The 26,479-nt window shown below is 34.1% G+C and overlaps 1 protein-coding gene across 1 annotated transcript; it reads left to right on the top strand.

Annotated features, from left to right (window-relative positions):
• The first annotated feature begins 1,986 nt into the window (after positions 1-1,986).
• Positions 1,987-26,479, top strand: LOC123307544. Its single transcript, XM_044889901.1, has 3 exons — positions 1,987-2,162; positions 21,084-24,689; positions 24,770-26,479. The coding sequence occupies exons 1-3, from the start codon at positions 2,160-2,162 to the stop codon at positions 26,297-26,299; spliced, it is 5,139 nt and encodes a 1,712-aa protein (XP_044745836.1). The 5' UTR covers positions 1,987-2,159; the 3' UTR covers positions 26,300-26,479.

The raw sequence follows: 26,479 nt of genomic DNA, 5'->3' as shown, positions 1-26,479 counted from the left end.
TTTGTTTTTTCCCTTTTCATTTTCGAGTTGACTTCGCAGAGCTTTCTAGAATGCAATTCTCTATTGAATCATCAACTGTTTGGTTTTCTGAAATCTTCAAAACAAATTCTATGCACTCCTTATCCTTAAACAGTAATAGAACATCCTGATTTTCAGACAGAGTAGCAATTAGGTCATTTTAGGGGGGTCTAACCACTTGCTCATTGTTGACCCAAAAAATCGAGATTTTCGAGATCGAGTTTTTGTGCTAGGATGGAAGCCTAGGCAAAGCTGATTATAGAACCGGGAATCCCAATTCGATCAGACGAATATAAAAGGACATATCGCAGATTGAAATCTGCAATTTTTAAAAAATGCCATTTTCAAGATGAAAATCTAAACTAAGAGAAATAGGCTTTCGAAATTGCTCGCAATAGATTCAGCGTGTTCGAAAACCTGTATTTTCATACCATAATTTCAAATATCTGTCCCAGTTCAGCAGAAAATATTTTTTTGTTGACTTCGCAGAGCTCTTCAGAGTGCAATTCTCTATTGAATCATCAACTGTTTGGTTTTCTAGAATCTTCAAAACAAATTCTATGCACTCCTTATCCTAAGACAGTAATAGAACATCCTGATTTTCAGACATTCGGATATTTTCCAAATAGATCGAGACATTTGAATGAGATTCAGTGTGAAGGAAGACTTCATTAGGATGCTTGTACATTGCGATAATTACCTCATCTTCAGCAACTATGGTGACATTCTTAAGGACAATGACTCTCATATTTTTCAAGAAAAAAAAATAAACACTCCAAAATAAAATTAATCAAGAACAAATAAACTGGCAGAAATCTACATTCCGATTATAATATAGAAAGACTGCCGACATAAAAGGAGATCAGCGATAAACCGGTTTCGCCCTTATTTGAGCTCATCAGTATCGTACAACTAAACCAAAGATGCTGACCAAAGGAAGCAGAGAACCTTTTGTTAAAATCCAATAGCCCCATCAAAGTACTAAATAAATCGATGCACAACATGGCGTTCAACGATCTGAGCTTTCCCAGACATGGATACTCGAAAGAAGATATTTACGTACATTTATTTTTTCCCTTACTATTCAATTTAAAACAATAAAGTCTTTTCTCTAGGATGCATCACTTTTCGTCAAAAATGTAAAACCTTCCTTATGTTCAAAAAACTACGATTGTTAACTGTTTCATGGAAATGAGGCAAAAATTCTGAAAGCTAATTTCTAAAAACGGATATTATAAGATGTGACAACCTTTTGATATCTCAAGAATTGTTGAAAATGGTCACATCCATCAATGATACAAAATTCTAGTCTTCTCCTTATGGCATATAACAATCAGAGACAAATCTTTCAGAGGACTTCGATAATGATAACTTTAACTCATAGAGTTACACCCTGAATTTGTACACAAAATGTGAGAATCACCCTGTGAAAAGTGATGAAAATATGCACTCACAGAGTTGTTTTCCAGTTGCAGTGTGAGGAGTGTCAACTTTGCATCATTATCTTCTGCTTCACCAAAATTGGTGAGTAATCACTTTTGCAGATTCCATTATTGAAATTTATGTTCTAAAGCTTGTTCTTTACCTGAAGGGGCTTCACAGTGATAATTCTTTTAGTTTGTAGGTGTTTCTAGGTGATCTTCCATGGATATGACGCTTATTATCTATTGAAAACATGGGTACTCAAATAAAGATGATCGATCATGTCGAAGAGGTATACTCATGTGAAATACTCCAAAATACTTTTGTGTATTACTCTGTTACTTTTCTTTCCAACATTCTGAAAACATTAAGTGCTGCCAAGCTTCAAACTTTGTTAAATCTCACCTAGCTAGCAATCTTATGATTCTCCTGCATGTGAACCAATAATGTTTTGTGCGAAAAACAGTTCCTTATCCTTATCCCCATTGAAAAATCGTTGTCCCCTCGCCTTCGCAGAAGCTCCACACCCAAGATATGTACCTCCAACGTCTATAAGAACAATATCACTCTTGTGGTAAAGACTTTCTTCAAAGTTACACGATCGCTCTTCGTATCGAGGTATTGTAAGTAGATCGCGAGAGTCGTTGAGTGGTGAGTGATGTGATATAGTGCAGTGGTGTAGCAGAACACGCGCACAGGTTTTGGATTAAATTTTCAAAATGGTAAATATGGAATTCGAACCTATTGTTTATGGTCAGTGGTTGCATCTATGAAACTCTTTTGATCTAAGTGGATTCCTTCAACATCTAACCGCAAAAGGTCTCAAATGAGATAGCAAAAAAAAATATCACCGCATTATTAATAATACCCAAAATGAGGCGCAATCAATTTTTATAAGAATTTTTCGAATTGTCATTGGTCAGGATGGTATCCCAATTTGTATCTTCGTAATCAGAAAGTTCATCAACTGAAAAATTGATTACTAAAAAAAATATTTCAATTGAAATTTTTGCCCATCATGATATCCTGTTTTTTCCTGGAAACCTATTAAGGGTCATCTTCCCCAACATCTGAAACTCAAAGAATAAAAACAAGGAGGTTGAAAACAACACTTCATTCACTTCTGAACATCGATTTTTTTTTATGGCCGAAAATTGTAGAATTAATTATTGCAAATGAGAAAAAACGTAAAGATGATTACATTTGGTGTTTAAATGAAAGCTTTCTAACAAAACCAAACTTTACTGCCTGAAAAAATCTGTCTTCTTGATTTATTCCAAAAACTATTTTTATCAGATGAAAATTAAGTAGCTCACTTGAGAAAATGATGTTCATATCTATTTCTGATATCTGGTATCTTTTCCCTTTTCTGAATTAATTTGTGCCAGATGATTTTCTTGAAAACCATTGAGATTTTTTTACTCAACCTCTGAAAAACAACCATGAAAAATGACAGAATCTCCCAAAGTATCTTTCAATCCAGTTCTAAAACTTGTTATACGTCTTGCATTCTATCAAAATAAAACTTTTTCAGAAAGCTGAGACGAAAGCCTGACAGAATTAAATTGCCATTCAGGATACTGAGTAATTTTCTCATCAATTTTATGAACTACCTTCCTATTTGAATGTAGATCGTATACATTCAGAAATTGGAGAACTGAGGTCTGCAAATCATCCCATCAATTATTTTTGTCTTCACTAGTTGACCTATTTCTGAAAGGATACTGTTACTTTACCATTTTTGCCCATTTCTTCGTAGGAACAAGAACCTTAAGAACCTTATCATCTTGCCAAAATGCGTTATTCTCCAATTTTAAGACGAAAATGGTCTCAAAAGATTGCAGTAGACACCTTTATGAATAATTCGTGTTCAAATTCAATCCTGTTAGTATGTCCGGCCTCGACCAGTGTAACTTTCGGAAGAAAAGAGCTGGGAGCTGGGTATTTTGTAATGACTAGAATATGCCCAATGATTTCGAAACTAAAGACATTTGAAATTTTTGCTTCTCAAAATTCGATGAAATTGAAACTCGGTTAATAACAATTGGTAATAAAACAGAGGTGCGAGTCGTACCTACCTATCACGAGAAAAAAATCATCAGAAACATTCAGTTTTCAGTCGAGTATTTTTTTCAAGCAACTCTAGGCAAGTTCATTGCATGAATGGGTGAACTCTCTGGTTATGAATTTGGGCAGCACCTGATGTCTGGTCAGTGCTTTCCCTATCTTTTTGATACGAATATAACGATGATTTCTAGAGCAGCTCTGGAGCAACCTATATCATCAAACGATGTTAATGTGAATACGAAAAACCCCCACATTATAACTGAGAATAAAAAAAGGAAGGTCATATTTTCAGATGAAATTCAATAATTGAATTGGAAAAAGTACATGTTTCTCCTAGTATAATTAGATATTTATCATTAATCAACAATTGATTTCTGCAAAAACCCTCAGAGTCATCAAATCCTTCTTTGAGGGAATCATATTTTTATTAATTTGATCAACCTGCTTTCAAACATACCCCTTCAAGTTTGATAACAAGAAATATATGGGTCAAGTGACCATTATTCAAAGGTCTTTTCAATCTGAAATGCGTTTTTTTTATTGGAATCAATAAAATCACCTCATAAGCTCGTTTGGCACATGAAAATCCCATCATTGTTCTAAATTACCTGAATCAAAATAAAGTTGATGGTATAATTTGACATGGGTAGACATTTCGATTATAATATGGGCGAATGATGTGGAAGAATTGCATTCGAATAAGACATTATAACGGTAAAATATGTGTAACTGTATGAGGAAAATGATTCATTTATTCGCCTTAATTATGGAAACGTTGATTTGAATATTTCGGTCAAATCGGATATTCCGTATATATACAGAGAGTGTCTTTGACTCGTACAAATATTTTTACGGGTATATTCTAGAGGTCAAAAGAAACACCCCTGATAAAAAGATATTGCTATTTTAAGTCTTCATAATGAGCTGTGTCACCCCTGGAAAAACAAAATTATATTCAGAATAACTAGCTAAATCTGTTACACTATACATCTGTGGATCTTTTAAACAGATGAGTATTCAGCCAAAGTATCCATTTTTTCAAATTTCACAGATAGATACTTTTTAATTTTTGAACATCAAAATACTCGAAAACGGCTCATTATACTAGAAAATATGAGGAATATTTTTATTTTACGAAACGTTCAAATATTCTTTGGATAGCGTCCAACTTGGTTTCAAGAGTTGGTTTCTTTGAATTTTTGGTATTTTTATGGTACGTAATGGTCATAATGAGAAAAGTGAAAGACGTGGGTGATATCTTATGTTCGAAAATGATTTAACAAATAAGTGTTGTTATTCCGAAAATTCATTTCATTCTATAAAACCGTTTGTGAGATAGAACTAAAAATAAAATTTTTTATGAGTTTTCAAAAGTCTCTATCTTTCAAACCAAGCCGATTCGATAAAAAAGTGTATTTTTTTGACCACAAGTATTTACTCTTAGAATGTTTGAAAAACTAAAGGAAGAAAAACTAGTATTTTCAGATGGAAAAAAATGATTTTGAGAAACCGCTGGAGATTTATTTTGCACTATTTTGTTTTGAGGTACCTACCTACATGATTCAAAAAAGAATCTTTCTTATATCATCTCACCCGTTGCACAAAAAATCACTACAACATTTATTAATTTGCCAAAAATCACCAAACAACAATTGTTAAAGATCAATCAAAAAGCAACCACAAAATCTCCTTTGAAATTCTTTCATTTATTCTTTAGATTTTTCTTAGAAACCAGAAAACTGACAAAAATGAAATTGAGCTGACATTCTATGGAAGCGAGAAGGCAATAAAAAATTGGGGGTGTTTCTCTGTATTGTCAGAATGATTGATGATTTTTTTTTTCTCAAAAGCTTTTACTTTTAGCAAGAACCTATTCGTTCAAAATGAATCAAGCTATCAAAAGTTAATTATCCAACGGTGTTATATGCTTGTTGAAAAAGTTTCTTGCGAAATAAATTTTAGGGCTTTTTTGGCTTTTTCTACCTCTTACAATTATTAGGGACACCAACAAAATATTTCTTGGTTGCCTTCCCGGTACCATATAATGTCTCTCCAATTTAATTGTTTTTTTCATTTTTCTGTTTTCTTAATAGCTTTTCGATTTCCAATGTTAGGGAGCTGTATCTAAGCAGAGGCTACTCAAAAAAAATTAGGAAGACCGAAGACCTATATTATTTTTTGACAAAGAATTGTCTCATATATTTTTCACTACTATTCATTTACACTCTGTATAGAAGTTTTTTGTTGTTCATAAAACAGGAGAAATTTGCAGATCTGTTTATTTGCTAGAGACATATTTTTGAGAATAACAGTGAAAATTGATGAATATAGTAGAAATGAGACCTAAAATGCAGTAGAAGGCTGTAGTCACTCATAAGTCATATTATTTTCATTCTCGAAATTGGTTACTTCACGTTCGTAGTAAACTCTGAGAGATATTTTATTTTCGAAGTTCATACTTCTAGCGCAAATGAACAGATACCTACAAAATATTTATTTTTGTTATCTCCATTGAAAATTACTTCAATTTTATGGCATTCTCCCTCTATACCCTACTGAATTTTTCAATAATTAGGATCGCTGTAAAAGAAGAAAGAATTAGTACTCCACAATAAAAAAAACTCGAAAGTTATTGAGAACGAGTAGAAAATGTACTATACAGACTGTATCTGAAAAATGAGTGAGTAAAAATTAAGACTTTAGGACAACGACAAAAATTCTACTATGCAAGTACATCAAGTACTGAGAGTACTCAAGTATATGCAACCAGAGTTTGTCTGTCAGACCATCCAGTCTGTTGCTCAAAGTCCAAGAAATATTTCGATCTGTATGAAAATGTGCATCGATTTATTGAGGAGATAGGAGAAATTAAACGAATGCATGTTGCGTAAATCTCTCAACGATATCATTTTTCACTAGGATATCCCTTTCTAACGCCGGCATTTGGATCATACGGACACAGAGATCAATTAGACCGTGAAAAATCAAGAGTGCTAATGCGGTTCGGACTCTTTGAACTCGTTCAACTAAAACGTATAGAAACCTGACGTGGTTTAACCCGTGGTATGAAAATTGTTCATATCGCGAGTAATTATCCTGATCATTCCGAGTGTGGAAAGTAGAAAACGGAAAAAATCTTCATTAGAGACAAAGGAATCCCGTCGTGTTTTAACGTGACGAAAAAATTCAGATTAATTGTATAATTGTAATATATCTTCGTGAGGAGCGACTGTTAAATTGCTAGCCTGCAGAGTTGAATGCGGATTTAATTTCATTAGGAGATTTAGTAGGATTCTGGAATTCTCTATAGGAGTTTTTCAATCAACTATGGAGGCTTTTAATGATAAATAAACTTATATAAATGAAGGTAAATACCACCATATGTCACAGTAGTTATTATAATAGAAACAGGAATTCCGCAAAATTCCTAAGATAAATGACCAATTTATCCACTGATGTTGAAATAAAAAATTGATAATGCAGTTCCCTGGAAAAACATGTTATTACCGAACCCCTCAATCGATCAAGTCAAAGCACAAAAATCATATTAACGAACTATGAAAATGATTGAAAGAGGACAAAAGTTAAAAAAATTTTTTTTTTAGTAATTTGCTTAATCGTACTTACATCGTATATTTGTACATACAGGGTGAGTCTTCGAAATATTTTAACAGTAGATTCTTGAGGCCAACAGAAACACTTTTTCTAAACCATTTTTTCTGATTCGACCCTGATAAAAAGAAATAGACATTTTGAGTTTTCATAATGAGCTGTGCCACCCCTGGAAAAATAAATGACTTTCAGAATAACTAGCTGAATCTTTGATTACATATCTGCGGATCTTTCAAACAGAGTTGCATTTAGCCAAAGTACCAATTTTTCAAATTTCACAAAAACTTTTTGAAACATTTTTGAACATCAAATTACTGGAAAACTGCGCATTATCTATAGGAGAAAATATGAAGAATACCTTTATTTTACAAAACGTTCAAATATTCATTCGGTAGCGTCCAATTAAGTTTCAAGAGTTGGGTTCTTTGGAATTTTGGTATTTTTATTATACGTAATGGTCATAATAAGAAAATTGGAAGACGTGGGTGATATCTTGTGTTCGAAAAAAATTCATCAAAATAAATGAAAAACTATATTCTAAAATTCATTTCCTTCGATGAAATTGTTTGTGAGGACTTAAAATAACATTTTTTTATGGTGCCGATTCGGAAAAAATGGTAAAGGAAATGATTGTTTCTTTTGACCTCAAGAATCTACTGTTAAGATACGAGTCAAAGACTCACCCTATATAATCTTCATATACTACCCAAAAGTATATTCATTCGCTTCCAAACTAAGCATCGGGACAGTACGCGTCAAAATTATGGAACAAATTCATTTTCTCAGAAGAAAAATATTTGGCAACAAAATCCTGAAACGGGTCGATTTTTGTTTCACTTTTACCAAATTTTGATTCATTTTTGAAGGATTTTTGTTGCACCCTATGCCATACCCATCGACCCCCTAAATTTTTTGAGTAGGGAAAGTGGGTCATGTGGTACTTTTTTGGCCAAATATTTTTCTTCTGAAAAAATGAATGTTCCATAATTTTGAAGCCCACTGTATTTATTTTATTTTTATGTAATTTGCTCATTTTATTTCTTTCCTTCCACAGACCACACAAGACCTAGATTCGGTTTGTTCCGCTTTAAATTTGTCAAAGAAACACCTCTTTTAGAGACTTCAAAGTCGAAGTTTGACGAAAACTATTAAATGGCATTTCTACTCTTTCGTAGTTTAATCACATTTGAAATTTCAATTCAAATATTCGAAGGATGCCAAAGGTTCATTTTTAGATTTCTTAGAGCACGAGATGTTTCATTTGTGATAAATTCGAGTAACTGTTCTTTTTTAATATTCCTGATTGAAAAAATTGCTGTATTTTGGGTCATAAAATAACATCTTATACACATGCAGCATTCTTTTAGATCCGTAAAGACTGACTTGACGATTCAAAAACTACCTACCTTTCTTCGAAAAAGATAAAATCAAGTAAAGTTTGTTGCTGACTGTAACTTCAGGTTCACGTCTTTCTTCAAAAATGTGACTGTTTCAATTTCCAATCCAATTAGACCTTTTTCTGAAAAAATTTAAAAAATTGCCTTGTAACAATGTCTGATTTCACACATTTATCCACTGCGAAGAGTAACCCAAAGAAATGCAGACATTTGAAAGTTACCGTGGAGAAACTTGAAACCGGACATGTAAAGCCATAATTTGATCTACTTCCGCCAGCTAGTATTCGATTTGCCCGAGGAGATCGGAATTGATAACACTTGGATTCATCTGGTTCTTCATGATAATCAAGAATATCGCAACACTTTTAATCACTGCACTTACGAGAGAACAGATAGGGAGGTGTGGTTTATAATTAATCAGGAATTTCACCTATCCCATTTCGTACGATAATAATTAAACTTTAATAATCAACCAGTATCTTCCCTACTACTTGAGTTATACTTCTAGTCGTTGGAACTAGAGTGAAAAAAAATTATTTTATAGAAATTCTGTCTTTAGAATTCTTGCTTTCTCAATGGCCCCTGTACAGGGTGGTATTAAATGGCAGCTCCGAAACAGCATTTTCGATCACGATTTTTAAAATAGGTATGGGTAATCGCCCTCTATCTTCTTTTGTTGTCGAGTTCTAAGCGAAAACTCAATTTTCGGATATTTAAATTGGTGTCTCTCTCTCTCATGAAAGCTTAGTTATATCGAAAAACAAATGATACATTTTACACAACACACAGTCACTTTTTCATCTGAAATACAGTGGCGTAGTCAAAGATTGTTATCTAATATATAAAATTCTCGTGTCATAGTTTTCGTTACCATACTCCTCCGAAACGGCTTGACCGATTTTGATGAAATTTTTTGTGCTTATCCGGTATCTATGAGAATCGGCCAACATCTATTTTTCATCCCCCTAAATGTTAGGGGTAGTCCACCCCTAAATTTTTTTTTGTATTTTTTAGACAAAATTTTTAATTTCTATTTTTTTATGATACAACATACAAAAATACATACAATCCTCAATTTTCACCCTTCTACGATCAACCCTTATTTTTTAATAGCCATTTTAGTAATTTAATCATTAGGAAATTATTTATATGGCAAAACAACGTTTGCTGGGTCAGCTATCTATGAGAATCGGCCAACATCTATTTTTCATCCCCCTAAATGTTAGGGGTAGTCCACCCCTAAATTTTTTTTTGTATTTTTTAGACAAAATTTTTAATATCATATTTTTTATGATACAACATACAAAAATACATACAATCCTCAATTTTCACCCTTCTACGATCAACCCTTATTTTTTAATTTTAGTAATTTAATCATTAGGAAATTATTTATATGGCAAAACAACGTTTGCCGGGTCAGCTATCTATGAGAATCGGCCAACATCTATTTTTCATCCCCCTAAATGTTAGGGGTAGTCCACCCCTAAATTTTTTTTTTATTTTTTAGACAAAATTTTCAATTTCTATTTTTTTATGATACAACATGGAAATTATTTATATGGCAAAACAACGTTTGCCGGGTCAGCTAGTATTGTTATAATCGTCAATGGATTCTACTTTGATAGTGACTGTTGAATGTAATATGTATTTGTTTTTCGATATCGTTAAAACTCTCTGAGACAGAGACACCAATTCAGAGTTCCGAAAATTTAATTTTCACTTATAACTTGAGAACTAAAGAAAATAGAAGTTTTTTTATTTATGTTCTCGAAATCGAGATCCAAAATGTGCCGCCTATTTTTTACTAGCAAGTGCTCTGGTAACTGTAACTGTAAATCAGTTACAGAGCTTCTATCCCATCAAATTTTACCAGACTGTTCAAACATGACCTTTCTATCAAAGTTTACAGATAATATATAGGTAATCTTTGCTTCATCACAAAGAAAGAATTATATCACTAACTGTAATTTGTAGGAGTCAATAAAATAATTTCTAATTTGGAAAATGCTACAAAACATCAACAAACGTCCCATACCTACTGGGCTAGCTGAAATTCATAGTGAATCCAACATTCACTTTAAAGTTTGAAGAATGGTCTTCGCAGATAGATCAATGTGTTAAATTTGCAATATTTTCCCTACTGGACTTACACTGAGTTATAACCTAGTATTTCATGCAATTCATTATTCAAGTATCAATTTAAAAAGCACTGTTTTGCGGTTGAATAGAAATTTAGAATCAGTTAGTTATTCATGAATATGGAATGATATTTCGATAACTTTCATAAAAAATACTGGGTCATATATCATTGGTATTCACTAAGAGTTCTAAAGGCAAATAGCATTTGAATAATAGAGAAGAACTCTTGAGGTGATTACATATAAGAGTTCTTCGTGGTTCTTTATCTAGTTTTCATAAAAAGAAGCCTCAAAATTGGATCACAGATTTTTGACAATCGTTTTTTCTTGAGAGATTTCAAATTGTCTGGAAGTGAAGACCAATTTATATATCTACCTCCAGAAAATTATTTCGTGAATGTAAAATGGTTATGAAAATTTCTTTCTTCTATTCTTCTATTAATTTCCTCTGCTATAATAATGATGGAAAATATATTGTACCTAATTCTCAAGTGATCATTGGCTCAAAATAGAAACTGTACGAATTTCAGAAAAGATTGATGATGATTTCTTTGATGACCGAATGTATGAAAGCAAAATACAGGGTGTTTAGTTCTATCTCATAAACGATTTTATCGAATGAAATGAATTTCGGAATATAGTTTTTCAGTTATTTGATGTTTCTTTTTCGAACACAAGATATCACCCACGTCTTCCAGTTTTCTCATTAAGACCATTGGTACGTACCATAAAAATACCAAAAATTCAAAGAACCTAGCTCTTTAAACTAAGTTGGACGCTATATAATGAATATTTTATCGTTTTGTAAGATAAAAGTTTCCTTTATATTATCTCGTATAATGCGTTCAAACATTAAAAAGTATCTGTGAAATTTGAAAAATTGGCTACTTTGGCTGAATACAACTGTGTTTAATATATCCACCGATATGTAATGTCACAGATTTAGCTATGTACTCTGAAGGAAATTTTGTTTTTACAGGCATGGCACAGCTCATTATGAAAACTTAAAACGGCTATATATATGTATCTTTTTATCAGAACCGAATCGGAAAAAATGTTATGAGTAAAATATGTTTCTTTTGATCTCAAGAATCTACTGTTAAAATATTTGTACGAGTCAAGTACTCACCCTGTATGCGTCACATAATTTTTCTCAACCCAGATACAACTTAAAACATTCAATTATATTATTTTCACTACATTAAATTCTACAAATCACTACGAGTTTCACCGTCAGACAAAAATTTTTAGTTGTCTGAGGTAAAATTTTCACCTTAGGGATTGTCTTGTAGTTTGGCGTTTAAGTTCAGATGAAAGAACATGTAATTTTGTAAGTACCTACCATAAATCTAAGTAGGAGAAAGCGGATATCCAACTATTTCCAACTGATAAAAAGTTATAGGTATAGGTAATGGCAGTTAAAAAGGCCCAAGTATATTAAGTTAACGATCTCAAATCTAGGCAGGAGGCTAAAAGAGAAATTCAGCGATGCACAAATGCAGCATGAAAGAAAATGCAATATTATACTACGATTACAAATTGCAAATGATATGGTACTGTAGTATTAACCATCGTTATATTGAATCATCAAAATTGAATTATCTTTCAACATATTTGCCATTATTTGCATATAGTGAAGAAAAAAATGAGTGAATCTGATGAAAAAATTATATCAAGAGTGTCAAAAAAAGCCAGAAATGTGTTGAGAAAATGAAATAATCAAGAGCTCATAAAGATAAGAATTGTTGCTGAATACCCCACTTCCCAATAACTCACAAATAAAGAGCTCTCTCATGAAGCATACATTAATTCATTATTTTCTTCGGGCAGTATATTTTAAATTGTCCACTAATTCCCTATAATCAAATTTTTCACTAGGTCGTAAAGAGACCGACTTTTTCCTGTAATAATATCGATACAACTATCGTGATTGGAATTAATTGTATACCTGGTACAGCTTGACTCAGGTAACCGCCCACAGGTTGAACAATGAGAATATTAAGTACCTATAGAGCGAAAGAGTTTGTCTGGCCTGTGTTGCATAATAACTGGTGCAATATGAGACGGGGCAAATACCAAGTTGAGCAAAAGATATTTGTTGCTGTGCAGGAACGACCTACAAAGTGTCATTACCGGTTTATTCGTACGAATTTTACTACGTTTAATGAACTGAGTGTTGTGTAATAAGTATGAGAATTGTATAATGATTGATTGGCGTAATAACCAATAACCATACTCACCCTGTATAAGCTGGGGTCTTTACGTGAAGACTTGCACGAGGGAATTTTGAATAACTGAATACAGTTGTGAATTCAAATTCTGGAATTCACAAGGTGTTACTTCTCCTTAGTTCCATTTATTTTCTCAATTTATTTGGTCCAAATTAGGCATAGGTATTGAACAGATTCTTTTTTCAAATACGCTTATTAGAAATAAAGTGATATAAGGATAAGGCTGTGATATTGCAGCGTCTTGTTGAAAAAATTAATGTACAGATTATCAGTACTCAAATTTCTTCAACAAAAAATTGCCCCTGCAAGTGATAGCAAACGAAACTATAATTCTGTAAGAAGATGGTCCATACTACCAAAAAATTAAAGCCAACCTCATCAAAAGAAACTAGTGAAATTATATCTTGGTCTGGATTCTGAGTCGAAACGAGGAACAAATTCTGTTGTAACGTCGTCAATACTAAATTGAGAATCATCAGAGAAGTGCCAATTTTCAAGCATCGTTTGTTTATGCACATTAGGAATGCAGAGCCGAAAAAACTCAGTTTTGATGACGGTTAATCGAATCAAATACCGTGAACCGAAAAGATTTAATTGGAGAAGTCAAGATTCCTTGAAACTATTAACAACATAGTGACCTATTTCTTTATTCGAGTTTCAAAGCATTCTTAGTATGCAAATGAAGGTTTGGGAATAATGGGTGATGATACCTGATGATGGACATCGCTTTTAGCATGATCTAGGAGATGAATAAGTCGTCGAAGATATTCTTGGGATACTGTGAAGAGTTTTCTAGTCATGTCGGCATGTCATGCTATATTTTTTCGATTTTGTACTTTTCCCAAACCGTTTCCACGAGGCAGAGAAAACTGTATTATCTTGAATAGAAGTATAGCAATACTTCGAGAAACATAGTCTAGCTTATGATTATTTTTCGATGTAGGTAGATATTTGCAAGTGCTTACAAAAAAAATTTCATTTTATACATTCGTTCGTTTTCGTAATGTTCCTCTAGAAAATCAAATGATTTCGAGGAAAGAAAATGTTTAACAAATTAGGTCAAATTTCCCAAAAGCTCTTGGAGTTTCCTTTGTCTGTAGAAATACAGCATGAATCTACATTCAAAAACGGAATTACTTAATATAATTTTCCACGTAAAAGCTTTTGTATCTAAGAAAGTTGAATTCAAAATTGATTTTTGAAAGTTTTTCATATCGCATATGGTGAAATAAAATAAAAGCACCTACTCCTTCATAATAAATAAAATAAAGGCAACATTCACGTAGTAACATTGGCATTTGATTTTCTAAATCAAATTTTCATAGTGAATTGCACAAAAATAAATGAAAACACCTACCTGAAAATCAGGAATTTCTGAAAAACAATTCGATTTAATTGAAGCTGTTGCTCAAAGATGGCATATTTCTGTAGTTTTCAGACCCAAACAAAAGTATAGGTTGCAACCATGTGCACTTTAAAAATCTTCAATCAACTTTAGCAAGGTGACACTAAGATAAATTTGTGCTTAGTTCAGGAAGCTTTTTCGAAGGATTTAACAAAGTTTACTTCTCAGAGTACCGCCTAACCTCTGTATTTTTGTAGAAAAGCCATGATAGCATCTAAAATGGTGAAACTAAAAAACGTCTCTACAAGCTTGTTTCTTCCTAGAACGCGGCTTGTCCACTAACCAATCACAACTATTCAATTATTTCCACTTGCTAACTCAACCAATTCAAATATCAAAATTGAATGAAATGAATTTCAAATAAAAATGATATTCATTATCCAATCATCAGAGAATTCTCCACGAATCTTTGCTTCCTCATTGGAATCGAGTCAATAAGATATTCAATTGTATTTTCATTCACGAGTTAACAACTTAAAAAAATTGCTTGTGGTTGCGGCGTTATAAAATGAAATTTCTCATTATATAATTTGCCATCTGTATGCACGGATGGTTCATTAAACATCATTAGAACTGTGATTTTGACATTCTGATACTCGAAATATTCAATTAGAACTCCTTCAAGCCAATCCATGATCTTTGCAGTATGATAGAAGAATAAATTCCATATGAAGTTACAATGATTACAAAATATTCTACATCTTTGATTGGCCAAGCCATCATATTATGTGACTTTCAAATCTGAAGATTACTTCTGTTTGAGTAACCTAACATCATGTTAGGTGTCCCATGAAAGGGACACTACATGTAACCGTATTGCCCAAGCACAGAATCAAAAATAAATGTTTTTTTGCTATACATGATATAAATGAAAAGTTGCGAAAAATGTAAGGATTGATTCCTCGTCAAAAAAGTCTTTCATATAATTTTTTTGAGCACAGCCCCTGCTTGGGTAAAAGCAAGATAACTAAACCCCTCAAGATGACCTAAAAAACAATGTAAATTTTGGATTTTTAGACCTTATTTGTATGAAATAAATCAAGCTATCAAAAATTAATTTTCAAATGGAATAATATGAATCAGGAAAAAAGTTTCTTACCGAAAGTGGTGGCTTTTTCTAACCCTTGCAATAGGGGAACCAAATCTTCTTATTGCCTTCTCACTCCCATAGAACATCTACTCAATTTTTTTCAACACTTGCTTCCATTTCATGGTATATTCAAGAAACATATATTCTCATGATAAATACTCATAAACTGTTTCGGACTTCCTTGACCTCATCAGCGTGAGACGGTCAAGGACAGCAATTAAATGACACTCAGTTTATGAACGCCGCCAAACATTTCATCAACAATTAATGATTTTTAGTTTCAAAGTTTTGTAAAATGAAATGTTCATTATTTTTTACAGAAGTTGACTAATACAATCTGACTAAATGGACAATTCACAGATTAAAGAACATGTTCTAACTCATGATCCTACTACCATACCTTTATTGTACTTGCTTCTTTCTAATCTTCTTCTCGAAAATTATATTCGCTTGAGAAATTTCATCGAAATTTGATTTTTCAATAGACATATCATAGTCTGTTATTTAGATATCCTAATTCTACGAATTTGCTCAGGTTTTTATGAGCCACCTTTGAAAAACAATTACAGTACGTCAGTTGGTATTTTGGAACCATACGATGAGATAGATGAATAATAATTATTTCAATAAGCACATTTCATCCCTCCATAAGTAAGTTTTAATGAAAATTTCACATCAAGATCTGTGATGCTACTTTATTGAACATAAAATCAACAATGAGCAGATACATAACTAACGTCCAGTTGCAGGAAAGTCCATTAAAATTTAATACTTCATTAAAATTTTAATCCTCCATTTTCCCCTTCAAAAATGACAGTTTTGAATTTTGATAGGGCATCAAATCTTAATGGACTTTCCTGCAACTGGGCCTAAATCGTAATAGTTTTCGTGAAGCAAACAATTCTCATTCGTAAAAGCAACATTTCTTTATATCCAATTTTCAAATGAGCTGATATTTTTGGAAAAACTATTTCATATAGTATAGTATTGTTTTGGTACAGATGTGTACATACGATGATAGTCATTTGTATGGGTTTGTTACATTGTAAGCCCTATATTCAATTGACCTTGTCTCATTGTTCAAACACATTAATTACGTGCCTCTATTACAAGCATTTTTGTAACTTTTTTTCGCAATCCTTAACGAACAAAAACCCATAATATGAGGACGTGAATGTTGGAACCCTTGCTCAAATCGAAATTGTTGAGTTTCAGATCACGCCTAATGAAGGTGCTAATGATACAATGCGTACTCCGAGATTTGAATATTAATTAATTCGATCCAGCATAAGGAATTGAATGTAGAGTGGACATTGCATTGGTTCGTCAAGGTTATCGTTCGTTTATTTTCTATTCATGAAGAAGAGGTGAATATCTTTAAAATGAAAGGGGGGATATTTATGAAACTTTGAATGCAAGTAAAATGAAGCATGTACATTAACTGTACCCTGTAATTTTGCTTATATTTTATATCCCATCCCTGTGTATCATCCACTTGAGCATCAACTTGAATCAACCACTAAAAACTTGTCTGCTATCATTATGATCGTAACATAAATTGGAGTTTCTCTTCATTATATCCTGCTTGATAAAGGAAGTGAAGTTGCTCTTGTAATTCTTGGGGCTATTGTCTAAATTCTTGAAGCATGAATACCACAGAATGCACTAGACTTGCACTTGCATTTAATCCGTATAACGAACATTACATAAAGGATACTTGATGAAGTAAAATCCCATTTTACATCCGGAAAAGGCCAACTACGAAGAATGTCTTGCACTTAACACTTTGGAGGTGAGTGTAGACATAAGAAATGAAATAAGAATTAGAAATAAACAAAATAAGGACGCCCTATGGCCATTACGTGATTGATTTCTGTGTCAATTTTATTACTTCTTATTCCTTATTCTATTCGCTGTATAAACAAGCATATAAGCTAAATACAGCAGGGTAATGTTCGAATGCGCCAGTAGAGTTTGTTAACGGTTTCGGAGTAACTTTTTTTCTCATAATCCAGGAGAAAAACTGGTTGCATTTGGATTGATACTCTGGAGATAGTTAGCAAGTACTGATACGAAGAAAACAAATTGCATATCTAAAATTACTCTACATAATATGACACGAATATAACATACGAATTTACTACTACTACAAATTTTGGCGATTTCTTCATGCATGAGAATGTGTTTTATTTTTTTAACCGGAAACGGTGCCTCGTACAGCAAAAAGTCAGGAGACCGAATTTGCTCCAAATTGAATAAGGATTTAAATAGTAATTTTTATTGACGGAAAAACCAGTGGCGTATCATTTTTTCATCTGAAAATATTCAGTCTCGCTGCAGTACGGACGACACTGGTAAAATAGAAAAGAAATGATATTATGCAAAAAGTGCTCCTTGACGTACAAAACCTATGTCCCAAATTTCATAAAAATATTTCAAGCAGTGTGAAAGTTATCAATGGAAAACATTTTTTTTCTATAATTTCAACACCCCGTATCTCGGAGAGGAAACATTTCTCGACATATGTTTATATGACAAACTAGGGCTTATTTTTGATGTAGAATACGTGGTTAAATTTTCTTGGTTACGATCTGGACCACCCCGTATAATGAATATTCTTCTAATTTAACATCCTGTAGATGGTCTTTTCTCCACTGATCTCTGTGGTCACGAATATCTTCATTTTTCAGTGAAATACTCATAAATACCAGAAATGGAGGAAACTTTCCTTGCTGAGGATGCTTTGGTCATGAAAGGGTTTTTATCAATTTTTGAATTCGAATTTACACTTTTTTTTATAAGATTTGAGTTCAATGGCACATCTACTTACACTTCGGGAGTGATTGAAATCCTACAAAAGGCATTTTTTCGATAAAAGAATATCAATAACTCCTAAAGTCTATAGCCATTTTAAGTTTTTATAATGAGATGTGCCCCCCCTGCAAAAACAAAATTACCTTTAGAATAACTAGCTAAATCTGTGGCACTACACATCTGTGAATCTTTTAAGCAGTGTTGTATTCAGCCAAAGTACCCGATTTTCAAATTTCACAGATACATTTTTATATTCGAACATCAAATTACTCGAAAACGGCTCATTATGCGAAAAAACATGAAGAATACTTTTATTTTACAAAACGTCCAAATATTCCAAAATTCATTTCATTTGATAAAACTCTTTGTGAGATAGAACTGAAAATAACATTTTCTTATGGTTTTTCAACAGCCTATATCTTTTGAGCCGAGCCGATTCGTCAAAAATGGTGAAGGAAAAAAGTGTTTCTTTCGACCTCAAGAATCTACTGTTAAAATATTTGTACGAGTTAAAGACGTAGGGAAAAGATGCTGTCAGAGAAATAACCTTTCAACTTTCAAATTTCACCAATATCCTGGAGTTTCAACATCCTCAATGAATTAATTGAATCAATCCGGAAATATTTTGTTCATATGACGGAAATTGCAAAATTCCTTTTACCGATATGTCATCTCGCCCAATTCTAACGTAACCAAAATCCGCTTTCTATCCAAACAGAATTTCCGATCGATAAATTTGATCGAAAGTGAAAATGAGCCCATTCGTAACAATATAGAATATTCAGTATTCAAATGTGACCACTTTCCATCATTTTAATAAACATTTTATTAACGTTTTGTCGCCAACACGCTTTAAGCGAGAAAATATTTTTTTGACCGCAACATCCGGAGCCATAACAGCAAACCCACTTCCATTTATTAACAGACCCGTGAACGATGAAGGTTGAGGAAAGTTCAGGAGAATATAATGGCTGGCGGCTGGCTTATCCTTCGAAGCAAAACGAGAATGTCAATTCTAACCGAGTAAATGCTATTAAAACTGGTTCTGATGGTGAAATCTGATTACCTATTTAATTTCCATACTGTTTAAAACAAGCATCGCTCGGTTATTGGTGTTTACGCGAAAAAACGCCAACAGAAGGCGAAAGATCTGAAACAATGAAGCTAGAAGGGTATCAAAATTACTACCCCTTTGTAGCCCAAATGCATTTACCTCAACTTCTCAACAGAATTCAAATATCAAATGACTGCTTCGCTGAAAACCTCTCCTGTATACAAGATCGATACACAGGATAGTTGGTGAAAATACTATGGTACTAGACTCTAGCTAAACTATTCTTAGAATATTTTATTCTTTGAGGATTTCTGAAAAACCGCTTCATTCAAAAAATGTAGGATGGAAAAAATTGCCATCGTTCCAACATTTTATCATCAAGAAGTACAAGGAGAGTTGCTTCATCTTCAATAAATCTTCAAAATGACTTCCCCCAGCATACAAACATGCAAATAATTAATCATCATTACTCAAATTTACACGCAGTATAAAATTTTCTTTAACCGAAAGAGAGTAATTCAAACTAATAATCGGCCTGTGCTCATTATGTTTAAAATTGAATTACTATACTCCATTCACTTTTATTTTAGCACTCGGTTGGCCATGGAAATTTGGCACATTTCACTCTGTATAGTACGAAAATGTGGGGTTATGAAGATTGTCAAAACATTTTTGGGTTTTAAATCAACGCTTTGTTGACCGTTCTACGTAGAAGTTTCTGTTATTACGTATTTTATCACAATGCCGAATCTCTTCAGAAAATATGTGACGAACATAATTGAAGTTTATACAAACTGATTGAAGGCATACCATTTGCATGGAAAATACAAAAGATCAGTATAATATCATAATATGCACTAGCTTGAGGAGAGTTGAAGTTAATGTTCGTTATCTTCTTTGGCTGAAGTTTGAATACACGTTACATCAGATTTCAAAAATATTAACCCGAAGATGAAATGCATATGATGCAGTGGTTGGGAATAGGTATCGCCCGAAGGAATTAACAGATAATTGCAAGAATGATAAATTCTTCAACAAAAATCATCTTGCATCAATGTAAGTAAAAGGAAGTTTCAAGTCAAGATGAACTTCACCTTTGAACAAAAATTTCACATGAATAAACAATTAACAAGACAACTGGCGCGTATTTGTGGCTGTTCATCTTAATACATTGATATAATAATAATAATTTGGTACCTATTTATTGGTACCTTAAGACATTTACAATGTATAGGACAAGTCATGTGAAAAATAGAAAAATCAATTTTCGGGAACTTATTTTACGATGACATTCATCGAAAATCCTGTAGTAACTTTTCGCGTTAATTCACTCAAACATAAAATTCTCCATTGGGTCTCCCAATAGAAGGAAATTCTTTGTCATCCTCTTCATTCACAATCTTTCTGATTGTGGAAATATTCTGCTGAAATACCTATAAGTCGTTTAGATTCAGATGAAACATTATATAAATTCTCTTACATTGAATATGTTCGCTACCGGCTGACGTATTGTGGATTTTAGAATATCAGGGTATAACTATTTGAATGAGCGGACCTGAATTCTAAATAGCACCCCCTGAAACCCCGTCTATTTTTTCAATCACTTTCGGCATTTTCGTAATATTAATTGATATAAGTTGTGGCAGCGGCGTTATGACAACCTTACTCCGTTTTAGTTACAAAAACTTGAGAAAATTATTTCATGACCAACCGACTGCTAAAATAAATGTGAATGGAGTATATCTCTGATTTACTGAACTTATTCCAAGTAAGAGACCCACACTTCTTGTTATATTGTACAATAAAGTTGTTAACACGATTTCCTTAACTTTCAGATCCTTCCCAAATCATGGATGTTCGGCATCATCTTCTATATCATACTTCCGGAATCAATCCTCGAAAACACTGGTCCAACATATGATACGAGTGACTGGATACCAATAGTGCCAGATAATGCTAAATCCACCAACAGAGAAAGCAAATCTTCGGACAGAATACTCAATATAGGTATTTCAGAAGAGAAGTTCATAGGCGAACAAAAATTACCAGTCAAGAAGACCTACGTTACTCCTCACAAACCGAGGAAAAATCCTCACATAAAAAGATCTCCCAACCAGAGACCTAGGATCAAATTGGAACAACCGTATAGGTTTGAAAACATACTCTCCCCGCCACCTAAACAACATGTGAGAGGTTTCCAGCAGAAGATACCATATCAACAAAATTTTAACCTCCAGCCACAGTATCAGTTCCAGCTACCTAAACCAAGTCATATTGTGAGCCAGGAATCTTACCACCAACAATTTCCTTCGAACCCATCAATTTACAATTTGAACAACCTGCAATCTGGACGAAACATACCAAACATACCCAACTACTCTTCATCACAACTTGGAATTACGTATCAACAACAACCAAACCTTATAAATCACATTCCTACCACTAATAATACCAATTTTCAACATTCCTCAGCCTCCTCAATAAACCAAGGTTTATTCGAGACAACTTTAAACCAAAATTCAAACCAAAACGTTAAACTCCCTTCCCAAGTACCCTCCGAAGAAAAGGACACAGTTCAACTTCTGTATGTTCCCTTAGAGCAACTTCAGAAACAGCAGGGTATCGACTCAGGCATCCTAGACGAAGCTTTCAAATCACTACAACAGCAAAAACTTGTGGCTCCACCTCCAGAATCCGATTTGCAGTTGAAGGAATCTGAAGCAGCCCAATCTCGCCCACAACAGAATATACAACAACAAAATTTTCATCAACAAAATATCAACCAACAAAAATATAGAATACAACAAAATCAACCAACAAACAAGGGGGAAGAACAGGGACCAACGCAGTATTACGTTTTGCAAAACGAAGCTCCGCAGAAACGACCAGAACAGCCTACTTACTACGAGTTAGTTTCGAAAAACCAAGGGGAATTGATTCTTCAAAACAATCCAAAAACTGTCGAGGTGTCCAATAAGCAAGAATATCAAGTTCAGGCAGAAAAGCAACAAATAATCGAATTAACTTCGCCAGGACCAATATCGAATCATCAATCGCAGTATAATTCTCCGTTTGAATATCAATTGCAACAAAGGCCACAAGATCAATACAAAGATACCAGAATTCAAGATTCTAGGGATTTCGTCAAAAAGGAGCCTCAAAGCGATCAGTCTTCTGTAGTTCAAAATCAACTTTCGCAACCGTTCTCAGTAGAAGCTCCAAGACTTCAACAGTCATATATCGTCCAGAATCAACCTCAAGCACCTGCACAACAAAATTATTTCCAAGATGCTTTCGAAACCGATCAGAAATCCAGGCTTCAAAGCATTCAAAAAGATATTCTTCAGCAAACTTTGCAGGTGGAAAAATTGCAGAAGCAAATTCAACAAGGCAAATCCATTGATTTTCGGGGAAAAAACACTTCCCAACCACCAAAGAAGAGAAAACCACATCAGCCTCCGTTAGCTGTTTATATGGAAGGAAATCAACCAGGAGATGTTGATGCTGTTCTCGAAGTACTCAAAAATGCGAAATCTATTGCTGTTCAAGATCAGATTGGACCTAATTCACCTCAAGTGTTCATTGGTCCCTCAAATTTGAACGTACCGGATGGTTTTGCGAAATTCCCATTGCCTTATCTGTCAAACCTTGATAACAATCGTATTCAAAGGAAGGCTCAGCAATTTCCCTTTTTCGTTGCTCCCTTGAATTATAAAGAACCTGAAGGTTATTCAAAAATACCTTTACCTACACCGCATGTAGGCTCCGTTGTGATCAAACAGAACCAGATTCAAAATCTGAACGATAATTTTGAAGAGATCAATAGACCGGTAGCAATAACAAATTACAAATTCGTGAACCCTTCATTCGAATCTGTTGTGGACAGTAATTCACACTTCGATGATAACTTGAATGCTTACAGTTTGGAAAGTGGTAACCCAAGAGACAACCCGAACAGGCACCTGAAAGAACAAACTCTGCTTCAACAAATAACTGGATTTTCTGGATTCGATTTTCCTCAAACTCAGTACTTCACGGAAGGGAGACCTAGTGCCTTTGGTCAAGAACAAATTCCTACACTTTCCAACCAAAATCCAACACTTTCCAATCAAAATCCAACACATTCCAACCAACATCCAACACATTCCAACCAAAATCCAACGCATTCCTCTACACCTCAGACGACACGTGATCAATATCTGGAGGAAGCATATCGAAAACCAGCATCAGAATCACCAGAAGAAGTACATCAAGAAATACCCTCAAAAATAACCTCTCCTCCATCAAGTAGACAGAGAACTAGGGGCGAAAGGATTAGAGGCAGTAAAAAAGGTGGTAATACACCAAAAGAAGTTAATGAACCAGAAAGATCTGAAAAAAGCACAGAACGAAATGTCCCGAATTTTGAGGCTAAACTTCCAGAGGTTCCAACACCTAATATCGTACAGGCCCCAGAAAAAGTTGAAATATCTTCACAAAACCCATTGACACAAGATTTTCTGAACAGATTCTCATCGAACAATAATTTCAATTTCAATTATGTATCCTCCACTCCAGGCTACGCTATTCCCTCTCAAACTTCAGCAGAAGAATTACCAGCGAACATTAGGAAGCTAAATGTGAAGCCAACTCAGGACATTACAAGCATCAGGAACCAACAAGCGATAGACGCACAGTTCGAACAATCAATTCAGAGTTCTCAAAATTCCAGAGAAAAAATCACTCCCAATCAAGAAGAGAGGAGAGTGCATGTATATAATCAATACGAGCAGTATGAACTACCTCCACAATTAACAAATATAAATCCGAATTTGCCTGGTCTTATAAATGAATTAGAGCAAGAAAATCAGTACACAACATCCAAATATGAGACAGCCTCTCCAGTTTCTACAACCCAAAGTACTCCAGAATACACGGTTAGAACTACAGAAGCCACGACAACTACAACAACAACTACGAGACGACCAAGGGGTAGGGGAAGGAGTAGGTTCAATATGAAAACGACAACCTCTTCACCCTATAGAAGGAACCAGGGCGAAAGAAGAAGACCTAGCAAAACAACCGTTGCAACCACTACTGAGGCATCATATGGAACCAATGAGTACACAGCAACAAACCAAAATGAGAGAACGAGGCCACGTACAAGGCTACAAAATACACTGACTGAAAGAGTTGCTGAAGGAAGCATAGAATCGACATCCACTTCTCATCAACTATTGCAACCCAATACTAGAGTCATGGACATATCACAGAATCAACCCAATTATTTCGTAGAATTCCAGAGCTCCATAGCAAATGTAAAACCTATTCTAAGAGATGAAGTTGAAGAACCAAAAACTGAAACTGTTAGAGTCGTTGAACAATATCAATCTCAAAAGGTGACCACAGCTGAAGAACTAGCCTCACAAGTCAGAGAACAGTCACCTATCCCGCAAATTTCTGTGAGTAATCGCCTCTGCTTCTTCATTTCTAATTCAATAAAAAATATCGTAACACAATTTGATATATTTTTATTTTTTAGGTCACACAACCTGACAGATCGGAACAAGTGAAGCCAGAAATCAACCAGAGGCCCTCGGCAGAAGAGAAACCAACTAGAAAAAGAGTCAGAGTACGTGGACGACCGAAGAACAAATATTCCTCAACCACAATTGCCCCAAGATATACATCGCCACCAGAAAAAGAAGAAACTGAATTCTATGGGTTCATTCGACAACCGAATTTCTCTCAGAGTTCTCAAATAAGCAACAACAATAGAAATGAAGAAAATAACTTACATATCTATGCACCCACTCAACAGAAAAGCCCTATTTATAATCAGAGGAATAATGAACCAATAGGCCCGTCAACTTCTCGCGCAGATACAGAAAGTCCTCGCTTTGTGGGAGAACTTAGACCAAAATACGCATCCCCATCGAGAGGTACCACCACGCAACTACCAGAAACTACACAAAGGAGTAGAATACGTGGAAGGGTAAGAGTTCCTGGTAGAACTTATGAAAACAAGAGCAGAGCATCAGAAACTTCATCCACTGAAAGAAATTCAAGAGGTAGGGTTAGAGGAAAAATGCATTTCACTCCACCAAGAAGTTTAAGGCAGGAAGTAGAAAACGATGAAACTGAAAACTACCCAGCATCTTTTCTAAAAAGCAGAGAAGCAGCCACAACGCCAAGCAGCTCTGAATTCAAAATAACTGTGAGTACAGATGACGAACAGGAAGATCAAATTCCTTACTCTTCATTGAACAAGCATGAGAAATTACCAACTGAAGACAACCACAACTTTGGAGTCACCCAGGAAGGCTCAAAAAATCTTATATCCAACGAAGAGTATGAAGCAGCAGCCGATAAAATGGAAATAGTATCTTTCAGAGATAAGCAAAGAGATGCAAATACAAGAGACGGTTTCAGGGTTGTTAATTTAGATCAGTTTGATACTGCGGAATCTCAGAACTACAGAACCTTCTTCAACAGTTTGGATAGTCCTTACAAAGTGAATGACTTGAAATCGAGAGAGATTGAAGAGAGTTCATCGGAAGCTGCTGTGAATACCTCAGAGCCAATAGAACCGGAAAACGCAACGGTACCTGCTGAAAACATAACTGAAAATACAGAGAATGTGTTTCCTACCACAACCGAGATTTCGGAATCTGAGAGAACGTCACTAGATGATCTCAATTCAACGATTTTGGAATCTGTGAGAGAAACTATAGGGAATTCAACCACTCCAATCTCACCCACAACAACACCAGATCCAACCATGGCAACGACTACAGAAGATTTCATAAGAGAAACTAAGAACACGTCAGCAGAGGAATCAACTGAGAGTTTTATTGTCACAACTACATTGAACCCTGAAGAAACAACTACTTCAACTGAAACTAAAATACCGGAACAGACACCTCTGGATCTGCTCTTGCTTCAAACTTCAACATCTACAGAAATATCACATGAGACTGAAATATGTTATAAGGGAAGATGTGTCAAATCTAAAAACAAAAAATTCAGAAAGAGGCTGCTGCGTAAAAAAACAAATGAGACGGACGTTTGAGATGTGAAGAGCTATTGTGGATGTGATGTGATATAGAGAACATTTTATGTATCATGTTAACTGAGTGTAATGACAGCCTTTGTGTGTTTCTAGTTAGGTAGCTATGAGGCGATTATAATTTATTATTATCGATTTTTTCCTTATACGGAATGCCAAATAAATTATTAGTTTCTTATTTAA

The sequence above is a fragment of the Coccinella septempunctata genome, chromosome 2, assembly GCF_907165205.1.
Source record: "Coccinella septempunctata chromosome 2, icCocSept1.1, whole genome shotgun sequence".
In the NCBI taxonomy this organism is placed as follows: Eukaryota; Metazoa; Arthropoda; class Insecta; order Coleoptera; family Coccinellidae; genus Coccinella; species Coccinella septempunctata.
This window is presented reverse-complemented; position numbering and strand designations above follow the sequence as displayed.

Excerpts from the sequence above, each read along its gene's own strand:
- LOC123307544 (XM_044889901.1), top strand. Across the intron at positions 24,690-24,769 it reads CACCTATCCCGCAAATTTCT|GTCACACAACCTGACAGATC; the intron begins GTGAGTAATCGC and ends TTTATTTTTTAG.